Source organism: Adiantum capillus-veneris, chromosome 19 (assembly GCF_014529385.1).
Source record: "Adiantum capillus-veneris isolate H3 chromosome 19, ASM1452938v2, whole genome shotgun sequence".
Lineage (NCBI taxonomy): Eukaryota > Viridiplantae > Streptophyta > Polypodiopsida > Polypodiales > Pteridaceae > Adiantum > Adiantum capillus-veneris.
The window spans coordinates 153,195,652-153,214,464 of NC_140949.1; the positions used below are offsets into that span (position 1 = coordinate 153,195,652).

At 47.2% G+C, this 18,813-nt stretch overlaps 1 protein-coding gene across 2 annotated transcripts; it reads right to left on the bottom strand.

Annotated features, from left to right (window-relative positions):
• Positions 1 to 1,724: 1,724 nt before the first annotated feature.
• On the bottom strand, positions 1,725 to 18,394 carry LOC147435103 (chaperone protein dnaJ GFA2, mitochondrial-like). 2 transcript variants are annotated; one of them, XM_086491454.1, is made up of 18 exons: positions 18,015 to 18,394; positions 17,622 to 17,709; positions 17,432 to 17,533; positions 17,240 to 17,328; positions 17,081 to 17,164; positions 16,956 to 16,994; positions 16,610 to 16,735; positions 3,490 to 3,546; positions 3,316 to 3,403; positions 3,161 to 3,225; positions 2,996 to 3,073; positions 2,830 to 2,902; positions 2,659 to 2,747; positions 2,497 to 2,568; positions 2,372 to 2,428; positions 2,233 to 2,281; positions 2,091 to 2,157; positions 1,725 to 1,991 (listed from the first exon to the last, which is right to left on the bottom strand). In XM_086491454.1, exons 1-18 carry the CDS (start codon positions 18,099 to 18,101, stop codon positions 1,889 to 1,891), a joined length of 1,413 nt encoding a protein of 470 aa, XP_086347580.1. In that variant the 5' UTR covers positions 18,102 to 18,394; the 3' UTR covers positions 1,725 to 1,888. The 2 variants fall into 2 exon arrangements, with proteins under 2 accessions (XP_086347580.1, XP_086347581.1); XM_086491455.1 differs by having other exon boundaries at positions 17,897 to 18,035.
• Positions 18,395 to 18,813: the final 419 nt, after the last annotated feature.

Genomic DNA, 18,813 nt, shown 5'->3' on the forward strand with positions numbered 1-18,813 from the left:
AGCCATCATTTGCTCAAGTTAGGCTCTCAACACTGTCTTGTTATTTATAATGGGATAGCCCAGTGGCCCACTTCACGAGGGCCGACATGCGTGCCACATCAAGGTTACAACCGGGGGGGGGGGGGGGGGGGGGGGGGGGGGTTACATCATGGGATCTCGTGAGGCCACCCACCTGCTTAGCTGTTTTCACAATCCCGCCCATAGCTATTGGAGCCGACCACACCTATCTAGCACTATATTTGGAAAAGGCCCGGATCCATTTCACACATGAGCTAGCCCCCTTGTACTCGGCAGAGGAGGGACTCCTTTTACTCCACCCCTCTACACCACTACCCATGCTCACCTCCCAAATCAAATTTGTCCTTCACACATTGGCTATTAGCTCTTTCCCGCACACCATCGACACCCCCCCCCCCCCCCCCCCCCCCCCCCCCCCCCCCCCCCCCCCCCCAAAATGGTAGTGGAGGCACTCTTTCATACGGTCTACTTTATCCCCACACACACACACACACACACACACACAGAGCACCCTTGGCTGACACTCACATGGGGAGCTTTTGAGTCGGCCGTTTAGATATCGGAGTCTGGATATGACAGAGCTTGGCAAACCCAAGCCAAAGCATGGTTCAGAGCACGTGACCTTGATCTTGAGAGCTGTTATGACCCCAACTCACCCCAAGTTCTTCACTCACGTAGTGAGAGAAACATAGAGCTACAACAAGATCTTTGGTAACAATATCAAACAAACTTGGATCACATCTTTTGTGATCTTCCCTTCAACACAAGATGTCACTATAGAGATCATTTCCTTGCCATACTCGAGGACAGGTTCATACAACTGCCCCACAACTCATGGGTGGCAATTGGTCAGCTCGGAGTATCGTCACAAACTACAGAGGTGGGGTGAGCTTGCGACATTCCAAGGGAGGAGAGTTTGTCGAGTATGCAAAGAGGTCGACAGTGAGGAGCATTTTGTTTGCATATACAGAGCTTATATTGATATTAGAGGCAGATACGAGTTATTATTCACAAGACAACCTGCCCTCCACAAGATCATGCACTCTCAAGATTAGAGACGGTTGGGGCACTACTTGCTAGAGATAAGAGGCATGGAGATACATTTCTGCAGCCACATACAGAGACAGGTGGGGGGCTCCATCCATCTCACCCCATTTCCTTTTATAGCAGGCTTATTTCAGCACTAGAGTCCTTTTTGTTACATGGTTACACATGTACTCTGTTTTTCTACTTAGGCCAAGTTCAGCTCTCTCCAGAGGTTTAACTCGTTCTCTCTCAAGAGAAAATGTATTTTGAAGCTGCTCTGTAGCATTTCTCGTCATCTCCATCCCAACATAAATGGCACCCACAGATCAACTTAAGACTCACTGCTACATTTTTAATTACTCGACATGGCCAAATATCCACACATCTGCGAAAATACCCGCTACACAACAAACGCCAATATACCTATCTCAACAGCATTCAGCATAAAAACTGCCAGTCTCGAGGAAAGAAACATGCTAACTAATGAGATTTTGAAGTGCTAAACTGTCTTCTTAAGTATGCTTGTATGGAACCCAACAGGCAAAAATCTAAAAAGGCGAGTAAAAATCAACAAACTGCAAAAGTCTGGTAGGCATATGTCTGGTACTACTTACACAATAGCATGGCTTCCCTGAAGGTAAGAAAGGGGTAGGCAAATGACTGCAAAATGAGCGAGAACGTCACCTGCAAGATTGTTTTTACATTGACAAAATAGACCAAGATACAGCCCGATATTCTTTCATGAGCGAATTGGGAATACGTGACTATACAAAATGAATTGTTCCTTTGTAAAACAATCCACAATAGTGCCTTATCTTTCTTCGACAAGATGGTATAATCAATGTCATAGTCGACCTCCCGCAGCTGCTCTGTTCTCATCACTGTTCTCCTTACTTTCTTCCTTCTGATATTCTTCTATTAAAGAACGTTGATGTTGACTCAAGCTCCTGCCCAAAAGCAAACCAGATATATAGTCACAAACAGCAGAACCCAAGACCCCCATGAAAAAAAGTTGAATTAGTTTCCAACAATGTACAGCAACTTACGTAGGTATCGTTACTACTAGATTCACGTATTGATCCCCACGTAAGGAAGAATTAAGTGCCTTGATACCTGCAGAAAAACACATTTATTGTCAGTTAATAGACCTTATATTGGCCTCGTATGAGTAGGTTTATACAATTCTACCTTTGCCTCTGAGCACTTCTTTATGACCTGGCTGCGTTCCAGGGCGCACCTGAGATCAAGAAAAAAACAGAACAATGAGAAACTTGAGCTACCAGCTTGAAAGGTAAGGAAAAGGACCTAGAATGACACATGCACCTACTTTGAGTACAACTTCCCCAGTTAGCGTCGGCACTTGAACTTTGCCACCCAAAATAGCCTGCAAAAAATCTAGTCAGCATAAACTAAAACACAACTTCTACCAAATACAGAGAATTCAAAACATACAGTTGCAAAATTGATAGGCGCATCCACATGAATATTGATTTTCTCTCTCCTGAACACAGGATCCGGAAGAACCTGTAACAAGAAACAGATGATGAAGTGTCCTTTAAGCAATGCTTTTTTCATAGACGCAATACTCTTGCCAACTTCAAATGATATACACACCCTGAGTGTAACGTAAACATCTCCTGAACGACCAGATGGAGAGAAACCGCCCTCTTCAGGCACTCGTATAGTGTTTTCAGAATCCACACCTGTGTCATTAGATAGAAAGTGACGCCGCAACACACTATGATACATGGCAAGTATTAGAAGCAAATTGGCACCTCTACTCACCAGCAGGAATAATAACCATCACGGTCTTCTTCACCTTTACAGAACCCTTTCCACCACATTTTGCACACTTCTCCTGCACAGTCAATATATTCCTGTTGCCTAAAATTGTCCACAAAACAAAAAACATTTGACAAGAGCAAGAGTGGTCAGATTAATAGACACATACCTTTACGACCTCACCAGAACCACCACATTGCACACACGTTGTCTGAAACATAAACCCTGGAGATGGTGATCGCACACTCTGCAAAGCACTTGACAAGACAACATGATGCAAAGCTGGCCACTTTTAAACACGAAAAGCCAAAGCAACTGCTACCCAGGAGCTTACCATTCCAGTTCCCTTACAGGCACTGCATACTTGAGGCATTACTCCTGGGGGTGTACCAGTTCCACCTGTGACAACATAAGTAAAGTTTACTTAAAATGCTTTCTTAAAGGTTGGGAAAAACATCCTTTTCATAATCTGATAGTTTGCTAGCTTACTGCAAGCATCACAGCGAACATCCGCTTGAACTGTGACGGATTTCTCACAACCTTCAACAGCGTCCCTGAAGGAGATATCTAAGCTCACCTGCAAATAGATTCAAGTGTCCTTTTTGGCAATGGATTGAAGCCTTATTTATCTGTTTGCATAGAAAAATAGGACCTCAAGCATACCTTTATATCCTCTGAGCCTCCACCCATACCACCACCTTTCATCATATTTTTGAAAAACTGCAAAAACGATACATGTTTTGTTCAGAGATCCTCATAACATTAGAAGTAAGCCCATGCATTGCATTGAGAAATACTTGTTCTTTACAGTCCAAGTACTAATGTTCATCCCGTCTTTAGATGATAATAAGAAAAGTGTCGCAGTGCAAAAAGGGAACACTAGGACGGATCAGAAGATAAAAAGACCTATTACCCTCTCATTCTTAGCTTCTGACCTTGGAATCTGGTCTAGTAGCAGAGCACTTTATACATGCTAAAAATATGCTGGCAGAGGTTCTTGCAGTTCTGTTCAATCATGTCATGTGTGAGGGTCTACCTGAGACTTGAAGACTGTCTACTATTGTGCCTATCTTCAAGGCAGGTGATCCTACGGAGCCTAGTAACTACTGTACTATTTTGATTGGACACACATTGGCACGTTTCTATGCATCTATCTTTGACCAACAGTTGAGCAGATGGGCAGAGAGTGAGGGCGTGTGGGCCGCGGGACAGACTGGTTTCAGAAGAGGCTTCTCCACTCTTGCCCATATTTTGACACTCAGAGCCATCATCAAGGAGGGTAGGGCACATGGGAGACCGATTTATTGTAGCTTTGTGGATTTCCGAAAAGCATTTGACATGGTGCACAGAGCCAGATTGATGCACAAACTACAGGAGATGGGAGTGCCCAACGAGTTGATTTGGGGGATCATGGCTCTATACAAATCAGTGGTGGGACATGTAACCACTTTCAGAGGGGATATCTGATTTAGTGCACTCCACTATTGGAGTGAAACAAGGTTGTCCATTGTCCCCTACTCTAATTGGTATGTATGTAGATGAGGTTTTTGATTACATTGACAGAGAGGGTGACAGAGGTGCCCAGCTAGCAGGGACATGGATTCCATTGTTGTTGCATTGATATATGACTCACCGGAGGGTATGCAACTACATTTGGATGCATTACATAGCTTTGCAAAGGATAGTCAATTGTCTGTAAAGCTTGGTAACACCAAGGTTATGGTGTTTAACACTACGCCACAGTGGATCAAGAGATCAGCACCTACACTCACTTCTGGTCAGGACTCGGGAGTTTGTAGAGTACAAAGATGCATACACTTATCTTGGAGTAGTCTTCACTCGGCCAAGGTTTTCTTTGAAGAGAGCAGCAGAGACTAGACTGACCCGAGCATATGCAGGCACGCCTGTAGCATTCCAAGTTCCAGCTCCTACACACATTTACCCTTGAGCGCCTTGGGAGGATTGGGGAGGATGTTGATACCTTGGTAGCTTCAGCCATGCTCTATGGGGTTCAGGTTTGGGGACCCTTTGAAGGTCAGGATGGGTGGAGAGGTATGGACAGGCCCTTTGTAACTATGATCTCTCGGCTGATTAGAGCCAAGGCCTTCGTACCACATGACATCATTAGAGCGGAGTTAGCATGTCACGTGACACATCCAACCCTATGTGTCCGTGGACAAGCTACAGCACGACAAGGGTTCAATCAGTCCAGTCAATCTAGATTTATAAGTGTTTTGGCACTTTTGTGAGTCTGTTCGTGCATGTCCAGTCACTTAGTGTAGATGCATATCCTTTGGTTGCACACAGCATGATCATAAGCATTCCCATCAGAATCCATCAAAATCCTTCAGGGGAATTTTCCAGTGCATTTAGCCTATTTTACCTATTTTTGACATTTTTCACTTATTATTTTTAAGTGACTTTTGTTGGAAAGTAGGTAGGGCAAATTGAGTAAGTTTGTATGTAAGCAAACCTAGACTAACACTAATTGGCAGAAGAGGCATCAGGAGCACCATTGCTCAACAGGCAACTTCTCAGCAGAACCCCAAGCCCTAGCATTTTTGCTCCACAGCAACAGCCTAGCATTTTTGGACCAGATCAGCCAACGATTTGCACTTGCAGATTCCGGCAACAACAGAACATTAGACCTGCCTAGCGTTTTGCATTTGCAGAACAACCGGCGACAGATTTGCAGATTTTCAGCCCTAGCGTTTTTGCATATGCTTCACACCCTAGCGTTTTGCAAATTCTCCGCGACGGAACTTCAAGAAACCCCAGCGTTTTCAGTTTTCAGCCCTTAGACACCGCAAATCAAGTCCCGAACCTCGCAGATCTCACCTTCCCGCAATAGTTCCTCGCCGCACAGTCAGATTCCGCAAGGTTTGCAGATTCAGCCCGGAAATCGCAGATTTCAGCATCCACGTTTTCAGCGCGTCGTCGTCGCATCGTCGTCATCGACATAGAGTCAGAATTCAGCAGATGCAAGATTTGCAGATTTCAGCCCTTAGCATTTTCAGATTTCAGCCCGTCTCATCGTCATCCTCATCGTCGTGGACATCGTCGGCAAGTCCAACCATTGTAGAGATTTGTGCAATCATAAGTAGACCGCTCTCGCCATAGAGAGTGGGGCCTTTGGAGGAGGGTTTTACAACGTCTCTAGTGTCGTATCTCTCTTCTCTCTCTATTAAATATGCAAAGGACCCTCAGTTTGCAAAATTTTTGTCTCAGTGATCCATCGCAGAAGTGCACACTCAGTGGCAAAAAGCCACAGAACCACCCATCAAACCGGCAATCAAGAAACCTCCTTCTCCGAGGATGTTTACAGAGCAAGAATTACAAGAGGTGGTTCAGGCACAAATCAATCGGCTTTTGGACGCGAACAACACTCAAAAAAGCAAGAGAAAAAGCACAAGAAGGGGACTGACTACCTTGGTTATTTGGGCCGTCAATCTTCTTTTGCATCTGCCAAAAAGCAGAAGTAGCGAATACGATTTGAAGGACTACCCAATTCTTCTTCTTCCGACAGTTCTTCTAGCTATTTTGACTCGAGCGAGGAGGACAAAAAAGGCAAAAAGCAAAGCAAAACGCAAAGCTTTGGAAAGGGCAAGAAAAAGGCATAAAAACCCCAGATTTCACCCAGTTTCTAACATTTCTACAGAGAAGTCATCCTTTGACAGTTAGGACTCCAACGACCATATGTTTTATGCAAAGAAGAAGCATTTTTATAGAGCCAACTGTCACGAGGACGTGGCAACTGTTAACTATGTCACGAGGACGCTGGCAACTGCTAACCTTAGTTGTTGGTTTCTTTCCAATGATTTTTGTTTAATTTTTGAAACCCTCTTTTTGAAGTTGCAAATGGTCGGACATTGTATGGCCAATGTGAATGGTAGTTTCACCCGCAGACGGGAAGTTGGTCGGTACTGGAACTCATATAGTAAAAGGATGTCTAGGCTCAGTTCAAGATCATGTAGGTCCCCCCGTCGCACTTAGCAAGTTGGTGGATACTAGGAAGTGAACTCAATGAAGGCACAGTGCCAAGTGTCGGGTCACCAAAGAAAAGTACCCGACAACTGGGCTACATTGCATTTTTGGATGTGGTCCCAAGGGGGATAGATGGTCGGATGACCAGTGGCAGTCCAATGGAAGCATCTGCGAAAATTTAGGGAACTGCTATTTTCGACCATGATACATGTTCGAGTCATTACCACCGGAATGACAAGGGGAACATTTTAGAACTCTACTGCAAAGTCAACTGGGCAACCAGTCGGGAGATTTTTAGGCGGGAATCCCAAAGCGGAAAATTGCTTGTAAATATGCCAAGTGGCACACTGTGGTGAACTTTCCTCATGCAGCAAGAGGTAGCGCTCGATTTCTAGCGCAGAGGACTACACAGCATCGAGGTCCGACATGCACAACACCTGATCAGATTACTGAACATGGAGGAGATTGATGAGATCCGCCGGTGACCGATGCTTGATCTCCTGTGATTTAGCTCTTTCTGAGGATACACCCACACTGTGTTGTCTTAGTCCCCCCATTCACTTCACCCCCTACCCCCTACTCATATCCTACACAAGTCCAGCTAACTGCTTAGCTCACATCTAGCAGCTTAGGATTCTATAGTATTTTTATTTTGTTACTCAGACTTTGTATCAGATCCACCACATTGTGACGTAGCTTTCTGGTCTCATAGGTCACTTTGACCTTTTGAAGACGTTAATATAACATTTAATATAACATTTCATTTAATTTCCTCTCTCTCTCTCTCTCTCTCTCTCTCTCTCTCTCTCTCTCTCTCTCTCTCTCTCTCTCTCTCTCTCTCTCTCTCTCTCTCTCTCTCTCTCTCTCAATGCTTTTCTCCTCCACCTCATTCTATTTCTCTCTAACAATCAGCTCTGGCTGACATTCGATCTCCAACTACTTTCCTCTCTCCAAAAAAGCAGCACTGGCACTGGTTCTCTCTCTGGAGCTGCTAATTTGGTTGCCGTTTGGTGGCCGCCTAGCTTAAGGTGATCAGATCCACCACATTGTGACGTAACTTTCTGCTGCCACGAGCTCCCTCTCAGCCCACGCCACAACTCTGCCCATCGCCATCTACAGCCCATGGCCCAGCGCTGCTATACCTCCATTCAGCTCCTGCATTACACATGGCTGCAAATCGCTGAATAGTGGTAAAACAGCCCACTGTGTAGCAAACCAGCCAGCCCCCCGCCACTGTATGGCCACATAGCTCTCTCTCTTTCTCCCCCATCGACCATGGCGACCCCCCCTCCATCCGCAACAAAAGTTGGCAGGGGGGCTCATGACGACCCCCCTTGCCCGGTACCGCCACCGTAACAAAGTCTCAGAGGAGCTACTTGCCTCAATTCGCCGGGAAATGGAAGGGATGCTCCAAGTAGAGATCCTGCAGGCCACCGGAGTGATGCACCAATACAACACCGATTTGTGAAAGGAGAATGAAGCTCTTAGGATTGAGCTTGGGGAGACCAAGAAGGAGATAGAGCTTCTACGAGCCTCGATCATTGTGGCCCGGGAAGATGGAGAGATCTCACACGTGGAGACTATTAAAGAAGACTTGAAGAAGGAGCTGCACACTGAGATGGAGGCTACCCAAGGGAAATGGGTGGAGGTGGTCCGCAAGACCATCAAGCACGAGGTCAAGGAGGATGCCGTACGTGAGGAGCACATCAGAGTCTAGGACACCCTGGACGAGGAGAGGTTGAGGCAGGCTCGACGCCTCAACATCCGTGTGACCGGCCTGGCAGAGGGACCTTCACCAGAGAGAGATGCCGAGGAGCTGTGCAAACGGCTCGGCTTTGGAGAGACTATGCCCTTCACCCGTGCATGGAGAGCAGGACGGGACTCCTCGAGAGCACGGGCTTTGGTGCCGCAGATGCGGTCCCCGCAAGAGAGTCGCTTTCTTTCGAAAGCGAGTCCTGATCCGCACGCTTCCAAGCAGCCCCATCTACATCGACGAGGATCTGACGAGGATGCAAGTCGAGCACCGTCATACCTGCATGCCTCAGATATTACAAGCGAGGAGAGAGGGCCGAAAGGCCTTCTACAGAGATGGTCGTATTTTCGTGGATAGGCGCCCCATGAAATAGGGGCACGCGGCCTATGGGACGCCGTTGCGACCGGAGATACTTCTCAGAGGAGCTGTGTGGAACTGCAATGGGTCATTGTGGACTCGCCCCGACAGACTGGAGGAGCTTATAGAGGACTACGACTTCATTTGCATCACTGAGACCCATGAGAGCCCTGGAAGGGGGCTACCAGCCATTGCAGACTTCAGATGGGAGTCAGTCTTTCGAGCTACCACTCGCCGCGGCACTTCACGAGGATCCGGTGGGGTGGCCATATTATTTCGCCGTTCCATCAGCAGTCATATACAGATTGTGAGCCGAGATGAGGAGGCACGTTTTCTATGGGTACGCCTAGGGATAGACCACGAGCATTGGGTCTATATCGCCATTTGCTACTTTCCACCACGAGGCTCCTCATATGCGAGCACAGATGGGCATGCACGGGAGGGGGATTCCCCTTATACACCACTCTCAGATGACATACTCCGCTACTCAGCACTCGGAGAGGTCCTCCTTATGGGAGACTTCAACGGGCGCACCCAGACCAGGCAGTGCGAGCTCTATGATATGGACCACCCAGAGATTATGAGCAGTTTAGACCCAAAGGAGATGGGGATTAGCAGGCTGTCAGCAAACTCACGGCAGGATACCACCGGGTACGGCAGTCACCTATTGGAGCTTGGTAGCCGACATCATCTCGTTATTTATAACGGGATGCAGAGGTGGCCAGATTCGAGCGAGCTCACTTGCTTCCCTCACGGGGGGGGGAGAAAGTACTGTCGACTACATTCTTGGGAGTCTTCTGGGGGCCCAGCTTCTCTGATGTCTATCGAGCACTACAGGCATCACAATCTATGGCACTGGCAGGAGATGCCTCTTATTGGTATGCACAGACAACGAGTGGTTCACTAGACATGGGCTTGATATAGATCGACTACCACCCCTCCAGTATGACATCCATGCACCTACTTATACTCTCACTCATCAAGAGAGGAACAGGATCATCAGACAGGAGATTTCGCATATTTACATTGAGAGGACATGGATCAGCCCCAGGCAACCACTACCGACGAAAATGCTCCACTACCATGAGCATTTTCTCCAGATATCAGATCAGGGCTTCATAGACACCGCTCAGTATATGCAGCAGTACATGCCACATCACCTACGGGTAGCCATCGGCCAGCTCCGAGTCTCATCACACCAGCTTGAGATTGAGCGGGGCAGAGCCAGAGGCATACCACGAGAGAACCGGACTTGCCCAATGTGTCAGACAGAGGTGGAGACGGAGGAGCACTTCATGCTACGATGCCCAGCTTACTCAAAGCTTAGACAGAGATTTGGGATTGAGGGCACTCTCCAGACATGCATGAGGAGGAGAGACCAGACTCATGTGGGCCATTTCATCACAGGAGCACTCCACATACGTGAGGAATCTACACGACCACGACCACATGACACTGGAGGTGTTCAACAGACGATCACTCAGTTTTCCCAGAGAATGACTTCAAGGGATCCCACACCGCCGACGACGACTGGGCTAACACTCGAGCAGGCAGAGGCACAACGAGCACGACGCCGACCCCGGGAGTCAGGATAGCGACGGCCCCGTCTATACCAGCAGGATATACTGAGGATCCGTACACTTCATGAGCAGTAGCTGGAGAGGGCCCTCTCCACCACACATTGGAGCACCCACTTACATCGGGTTTTTCAGCCCCTCCCCCCCATGTACCACTTTTTATACCCATCACCCATTACACACTACTAGCCAGCTCTGATACGGGTATGCCCTCACACTTTTACTTTCACTCAGCACGAGGTACTCATTTTCTGCCGTGACAGCTACATCCACAGCCATATATTCATATGGTCAGTATCTGCGGTGCCAAAGCCATATATACCCATACCACCCCACATTACCATCATACCACCACACTACACATCCCGGTTCTAGATTAGCTTTCATTTCAGCATTTTATTTTCAGTATTTTCTTTTCCGGACACCCGGACTACCACTAGATGTACATTGATTTGTCTCATAGGCCGACTTCGGCCTTTAGAAGACGGAAATAAAGCTCTCTCTCTCTCTCTCTCTCTCTCTCTCTCTCTCTCTCTCTCTCTCTCTCTCTCTCTCTCTCTCTCTCTCTCAGCAGACAAATTTTTAGCTATATTATGTATGCATAATTGAGGACAACAAATATATTCACATGGTGCAAGTATCTTGAATAAACCAACATGGGGTTGAGCCTCTGGATATTTGGCAGAGCAGACTGAGTGTCCCGCAGTGGGCTGTGGTAGTGCATATACTCGCATTCGGGTTGTGGTTATTACTTCTCCGCCTGGACTTAGCCGAGCCAGGGCGTCGAGCTATACCCGCGTCGCTAATGGAGGCCATGAGCGCTTCACCAGTGGAGGCCATGATCGTTTCGCCAGTATGTAAGCCCCATACGAAGGCAACCTTTGTGCTTACAAACAAGCGGATAACACAAATAGAAAGGGAGATGAAAGAATGGAAAGCATAGACGGAGGGATGGTGGAAAGAGAAGGCCAACCTTCTTCAAATGTTCCTCAACGAAGGCACGCAATGGAAGAAGGAGAACGAGGACTTGCACGCAGAGCTACAAGCACTTAAGGCGGATTCACAAGCACTTAGAGAAGAGGTCACAACCCTCAAGCGAGAGCTTGCGGATAGAGTAAGCAGTGGACTGGAAGAAGGGGAATTCCAGCCCTCGGTGATAGAGGAGATCAAGGTCATTAAGGAGCAGGTACGGATGATCACAGAGGAGGAGAAGCAGAAGGTGGTAAAGATGTCTTCGTGGAGGATGTGATCACGAAGACGCAGAAGAAGGCGGATGAGGCCGAGAAATGGATAGAAGTCGCTAAGAAAGGGAAAGGGAAAGGGAAAGAAACCACATCTGTCCCCACTCCTACAATCATCAACATGACTCTAGAAGAAGAGCAGCGAAGGAAAACTAGAGCCTTGCATGTAAGAGTAACTGGTCTAAAAGACCAAGATGATGTGGCAGGGGGAGTCGAAGAACTTCTCCGCATGATGGGTAGTGAGGCTACTCATACAAAGGCATGGAGGGTAGGGAAGAAGACAAGGCAATGGGGAGACTTCAAAAGGGAGAGCTTTAATCATCCATTTCCCATCCATGGAGGCAAAGGACTTCTTGAAGAAGCGTCCTACACTAAAGAAAACGGGCATATTCCTTGGAGATGACCTCACTCTCACACAGCTTGCGCATATGAGAGAGGTAATGCCAGAGATTCAAGCGGCAAGGGAGAAGGGAAAGACGGCCTTCTACAGAGATGGTCGGGTGGTGATTGTAGAGCGGCGCTCCACATGACAGTGCGAGACCTATGGGACCACACTCAAAGTTGCCACCTGGAATTGTAATGGATCTATGCGCCTTGATGTGGGTGCTTTTGAGGATAGTTTTACAGGAAGAGACATCGTCTTCTGTTCTGAGACACATCAGGCCCCGGGGCAATCTATGCCTCACATTAGTGGATATAGATAGGAGAGCTTGTAGACAGGAGACACGATCAGAGCACAGAGGGCGGGGCTCAGGAGAAGTGGCAGTGTTATTTAGGGAGGAGTTGCAACCATTGATACGTATAGCCCATAGGGATGAGCAAGCTAGGTACATGTGGCTGAGATTGAGAGCAGAGACAGGCAGATATCTCTACATTGCTATTTGCTACTTTCCCCCGAGTACGTCAGTTTATGCACCACCCAGAGGACAGTACCCCTTCTCTATTTTGGATGATGACATATGGGAGTTCTCTAGAGATGGTGACATCATCATTCTAGGGGATTTCAATGCTAGGATCGCCCATCATCAAACAGTATTTTATGATACTTCAGAGGAGATGCTGAGAGAGTTGGATGTTGCAGAGACGGGCCTATCCAGATTATCACAGGATGGAGAACACACTGAGTATGGAGGATACTTGATAGACATGGGGACTGCACATGGATTGGCCATCTTGAATGGCCTACAGAGATTTCCCGTTGCGGGGGGGTTTACATGCTTTCCACACAGACATGGAGCAAGCACCGTGGATTATGTCATGGCACAACCGAGCCTCATTTCTAGTATCCAAGATCTCACGGTTGGACCCAAACCTGTTGGTGTGACAGTGGACCATGCTCTTGTGTCGTTGACCATCTCTTTTCAGTTTAGTGTAGCACACAGGCTATGGGCAGCAATCCCTACTCGCTACACCTTCACACAGGAGACGGACTCTGTATACATAGATGGGATCTATAGACGCCTGTGCACAAAGGAGCCAGGGCGACCTCTAGAGGAGCTTACTACTATACTGACACAGACACTACATGATGATCCATCATCCAACAGAGGCATACCCAGCCTGAGCAGAGACGCCATTCGGGGAACATGCCCCAGAACAATTGGTATGATGAGGAATGCCGGGACACTAGAGCTAGACTTCAGAGGGAGGTGCTTAAGGGGACATCACTCACAGACAGTCATAGATTGACTTCCGACGCCTAGTGCGGTGGAAGAAGAGGACATTTTTGGCTCGCCTAGAGCAGGATCTATACCAGCTATTCTTGAGTCAGGACTCACGTGAGGCATGGCAGCTCTTTCATGAGCACTCTCCCCCCCCCCCCCCGCCATCACTTCTACAGAGGCCTGGGGCCATTATGCATCATCTCTGTACACAGTTCCTGAGCAGCCCCCCTTCCCGACCCCCCCGATCCATGCCCACACACATGTGCTTTTGCCACCACTAAGATAGTGAGGAAGGCCATTGACAGGATGAGGACTGGGAGAGCATATGATCATGATGGCTTAGTGACTGAGCATTTCACGCATGCCAAAGATTTACTAGCAGAGCTTCTAGCAGTTATGTTTAATCGTGCCATGTGTGAGGGCTTGCCTGATACTTGGAGCCTATCTACTATTGTACCTATCTTCAAGTCAGGAGACCCTATGGAGCCTGGGAATTATCGCACTATCATGATTGGACACACATTGGCACGGTTGTACGCATCTATTCTTGAGCAGCAGCTGAGTAGATGGGCAGAGAGGGAGGGGATACGCGCAGCAGGGAAGGCAGGTTTCAGGAGGGGTTTTTCTACGCTTGACCATATCTTGACACTCAAAGCCATCATTGAGGAGGGAGATCGCGTGGGAGACGGATCTATTGTAGCTTTGTGGATTTCCGCAAAGCATTTGACACAGTGCCCAGAGCTAGATTGATGCGCAGATTACAGCAGACGGGAGTACCCACAGAGCTCATTTGGGGGGTCATGGCATTATACAGGTCAGTAGTAGGGCATGTACGCACCCCAGAGGGTCTATCCACACCGGTTTACTCCACTATTGGGGTGAAGCAGGGCTGCCCGCTCTCTCCTACTCTATTTGGTATGTATGTGGATGAGGTTTGGTATGTATGCAGCATTGGGTAGATTGGAAAGGATGTGTTTACAGGTTCAGTTTCAGGAGCCTCGGACGAAGCTCTGGCTCTTTGACACTTTGGTGGCTTCTTCATTGCTTTATGGAGCTGAGATTTGGGGACCTTCACTGGATCATCACGGGAGGACAGGCCACAGTGATGGATGGGGAAACATGGAGAAGCCTCTGGTCTCTATGATCTCGCGGCTCATTAGAGCCAAAGCCTCAATACCACGTACTATTGTACGAGCAAAGCTAGCTGCCCCGCCACTAGTGGTTGAGGCGCTCACCAGATCTGTCTCCTTCATACACCGCATGTGGGAACTTCCTAGAGACAGATATACACGCCTTGCACTTGAGTCCTCTCGACAGTTAGCCATGCAGGGAGATACAGCATGCTAGTATGGGGAGATGGCATCATGGTTTCAGGTGTATGGGGTCAGCATAGACAAATTGCCTCCCTTCCGGTACTCACTGGATGCGCCGTCTCTGACTCTTACATAGTCAGAGATCACCAGGCTCATTCGCCAGGACTTGACTCAGCTAGACACGAAGAGGACATGGATACAGCCGGCACAGGAGCTGGGCACGAAGATGGCTTTCTACAGAGAGCATCTCCTCCAGCTTACGGAGGATGGTTTTGTGACGAGGCCCAGATACATGGACACCCACTTGTCTCATGGGATACGATGTGCTATTGGCCAGATGCACACATCGTCACACCAACTACGGATTGAGACTGGGAGATATAGCAGAATACCAGCAGATGCCAAGACATGCCCCCTGTGTGACATCGAGCCTGAGACAGAGTTGGCACTACACATGCCACTGCCCCGTCTACTACGAGATACGAGGCCGCTTCCATTGCTTGTTCAGAGAGGGCTTTGGACCCTTCTCTAGAGTCATGCGGTACGAGGATCAGAGATGCCTAGGTTTGTTTTTGCTCGAGCTGCACAGACACAGAGAGAACCTGATGAGAGGAGAGGCCAGCCAATCTCAGAGATAGATCACAAACTTCTTTAGAGCTGCCACTGGACACTCGGAGGAGTTACCACCGCAGCAGAGCTCGTCGCCTCACACCAGAGGCACACTGATCGACCAAGCGACTGAGCTGGGGAGATCCAGACACCCACGACTGAGGAGGACTACACAGCATCGACGGGGGCTGCATCAGAGGATTCGGATCACTTTGGCTCGACATGCACGACGCCCGGTCAGACTACTAACCATGGAGGAGATTGATGAGATCCGCCAACGACCGATGCTGGATCTCCTGTGATCTAGCTATCCCAGCTAGCTGTTTAGCTGCTTAGTTCACACCTAGCAGTTCAGGATTCCATAGTATTTCATTTTGTCATTTTGTCATTGTCATCTTGTTACTCTGACTTTGTATCAGATCCACCACATTGTAACTTTCTGGTCTCATAGGTCACTTTGGCCTTTTGAGGACGTTAATCTAACATTTCATTTCATTTTTCTCTCTCTCTCTCTCTCTCTCTCTCTCTCTCTCTCTCTCTCTCTCTCTCTCTCTCTCTCTCTCTCTCTCTCTCTCTCTCTCTCTCTCTATGCTTTTCTCCTCCACCTGATTCTAATTCTCTCTGTAAAAATCAGCTCTAGCTGGACTTCGATCTCCAACTACTTTCCTCTCTCCAAAAAAGCAGCACTCGTTCTCTCTCTGGAGCTGCTAATTTGGTGGTTGTTTGGTGGTCGCCCAGCTTAAGGTGATATTGCAATTTTTCCACCTGCTATTAACGAGGGCCCTGAATCTGGCGGCTCAAGGGCACCAGCTATCTTTTGTGCAAAAGCCATGTATCTCTCTATAATATATAAGCACCCAATGATAACTAGGTTTGTCGAGCATGAGGTTGATTGGTGCATGCGTTCGGAAATTTGGAATCACTTACCTGAACACTTAGTTATTGGAACTTGAACAACAGAATAGTGAATCTGATAATTCCAAAGAAATTTTCACTGACTGCTCAAAGATAACTATTGAGAGGAAATCCATGATAATAATTGTGTCCGATCGTAAGCGATGCACCACATCAGACACATATGCATCGTTCTTTTGTGGAGCTTACTAACTCATAGTAACTTCTACCTAGCTAGCTCACAAAATCAGCTTGCTTGACTGCTTTATAGCATTAAATGTAAATATGCTGCAATCATAAAGTGATGAATAGTACAAACCCCACCAACCAAAAAAAACTTAGTACATAATCGTTGACCCAAAAACAAAATGACATCATATGACACTCTTACCTCATCAAACCCTCCAAATCCACCACCCCCGAAACCACCAAAACCGCCAAAGCCACCAAAGCCTCCAAAACCACCACCTCCGGGAGCACCTCCGGCTCCCATTTTCTCATAATTTTCATGCCCTAGCTGTGTTGCACACACAACAAGTGGCGGCAAATCAGATCTTTTGGTTGGAGACAAAATTAGAATAAGATGCAAAGGAGACGAAAGGGTAAAAAACACACATGTTACGAATTGGGGTGACTAACCCAATTCTGCCCATATAATTACAGCAAGCTTAAGTGACACCCACAAAATGGTTCGTTTCACTCATACTACATAGTAAAGTTTAAACAAAACAATATACCTTATCATAGGAAGATCGCTTCTCACTGTCTTTGAGAGTCTGCCACATCACAGAAATATATGTTTGTAAACGACTACTGCTAAGATGAATAGTCCAGCCAGTATCAAAATCAAAAAGTGTAAAACCTCATAAGCCTTTTGAATTTCTTGAAACTTCTTCTCTGCATCAGGATCTTCTTTATTTGTGTCCGGATGGTGCTTCTTGGCAAGCTGCAAAGAGGTCAATGAATGTTTTAGTCAAGTGGAAAAGTACTTGATGATATTGAGTAAAAAGCAAAATAATACCCCATAATAGGCTTTCTTGATCTCAGACTGACTAGCACCTTTGTTCACACCTAGAACATCATAATAATCCCTTCTAGCCATGGCATGGCCTGTAAGAAGAATTCCTTGAGGTCAATATAGTGTTCTTTGCAAACAACTAAATTCGCAACGAACACAAAGGATGGTTGGTTCAACTCACATGTTTATGAATACCTGAAGCATGAAAGCATTGCCTTCCCATGTGATAAACATAGCGGGACAACGAGCCTTGACATGTAACGAATCTTGTATACCCTTGTAAATGCCTTGAACTATCTGTAAATGCCAAAAATGATAAAGAGGATTTAATATAGGAGATACCAAAAGCTTACACGGTTTACTCTATAAAACTCAACCTTCTGACCTGTCAAACTAGCCATTCGGGACTCAGAGCTATGGAATGATGCAATCTGAAAGAATGTTGGTGACCAGTGGGTATACTGGGAGCCATCCTGCGAAAGTTACATATAGTTTTTAATCATGACACTCATTGCAGGCTGTCTGCATTCTACAGTGAATGTAGGGAAGCCATGTTGACTTCCCTAAAAGGTCTCACGAGACAATGGTACCAAACTACACATGAAGCTAAGCGCCAGAAATATTTTTCCAATCATTTCTACAGACAGATGTTGCATGAACCTTGAAATAGTTTTCGATCATCAGATGTTGTTTATGGTCCGCATGCTGCTAGAGATTGACAGGAAAAACGAAAAAGCAATGTATGTGCTGAATTAAAATGTAACAGGGGGCATCATACGGTGGTGGGAATCTCTGCTACACTGTATATTTTGCGAGGCTGCACCCCACAGGCACGCCGTAGAGCGGAAAGCCGATTCATGACCATGTGCGTCACAACTCGCAACTCCTGGCTTCAAGATGAATCAACGAAGCAGCCCACCATTGAAAGTTCCGCAATTCGAGAGCTCAAGCGCCTCTAAATGGATGGAGTTAGTATCTGGACACTATTTACTTGCGTGAAGAGAGGAGAGCCCTCAGGCTGCAGAGAGACGCGTAAACCCCTAAACCCTCGTTCGCTTAGGGTTCCCGAAAAGCGCTGTCCCCTTCTCCTGCTGTCTCCAGACTCCCTGACCTCAAGTTTTGGAGGCTGGAACCTTCCCGTGTGGTAAAGGTGTTTCCAAATGGCTATAGAAAAGAGGCATTAAATAAAATGTCAGTATTTTAGGTTGGGTTCAGACTGAATCGGCGGAAGAAACAAGCCTTCCTAAATGTGTCGTCGCCTAGTGTGAACAGTGTGGAAGAGGAAAAGTGAAAAAGTGAAGGGGGTTGAGAGAGGCCATCGACTCTTCTGAGGGGGGGGTCGGAAGAAAAATGGAGGGCCCGACGGAAGAGTGCCTCAACTCCAGCAAATCAAATTTTGTCATGGAGGATCGACGCCCCTTTGCATTTTTCTTCCGTCACTTAGTCTGAACCCACCCTTATATGGCATATCGAATGGCTTCAAAAATAAGGTGAAGAATCAAGGTGGCTTGCACAAGGTTGATTGAGTGTGGACTGGAAATATTAAAGGTGTTGATAGGGCATCATAATGTATGTTG

Coding starts and splice junctions, on each gene's coding strand:
- LOC147435103 (XM_086491454.1), bottom strand. CDS start 18,101: ATGGTCATGAATCGGCTTTCCGCTCTACGGCGTGCCTGTGGGGTGCAG. Junction 3,074..3,160: donor CCTGTAAGGGAACTGGAATG/GTAAGCTCCTGG, acceptor AGTGCTTTGCAG/AGTGTGCGATCACCATCTCC. Junction 2,158..2,232: donor AGAAGTGCTCAGAGGCAAAG/GTAGAATTGTAT, acceptor GTTTTTCTGCAG/GTATCAAGGCACTTAATTCT.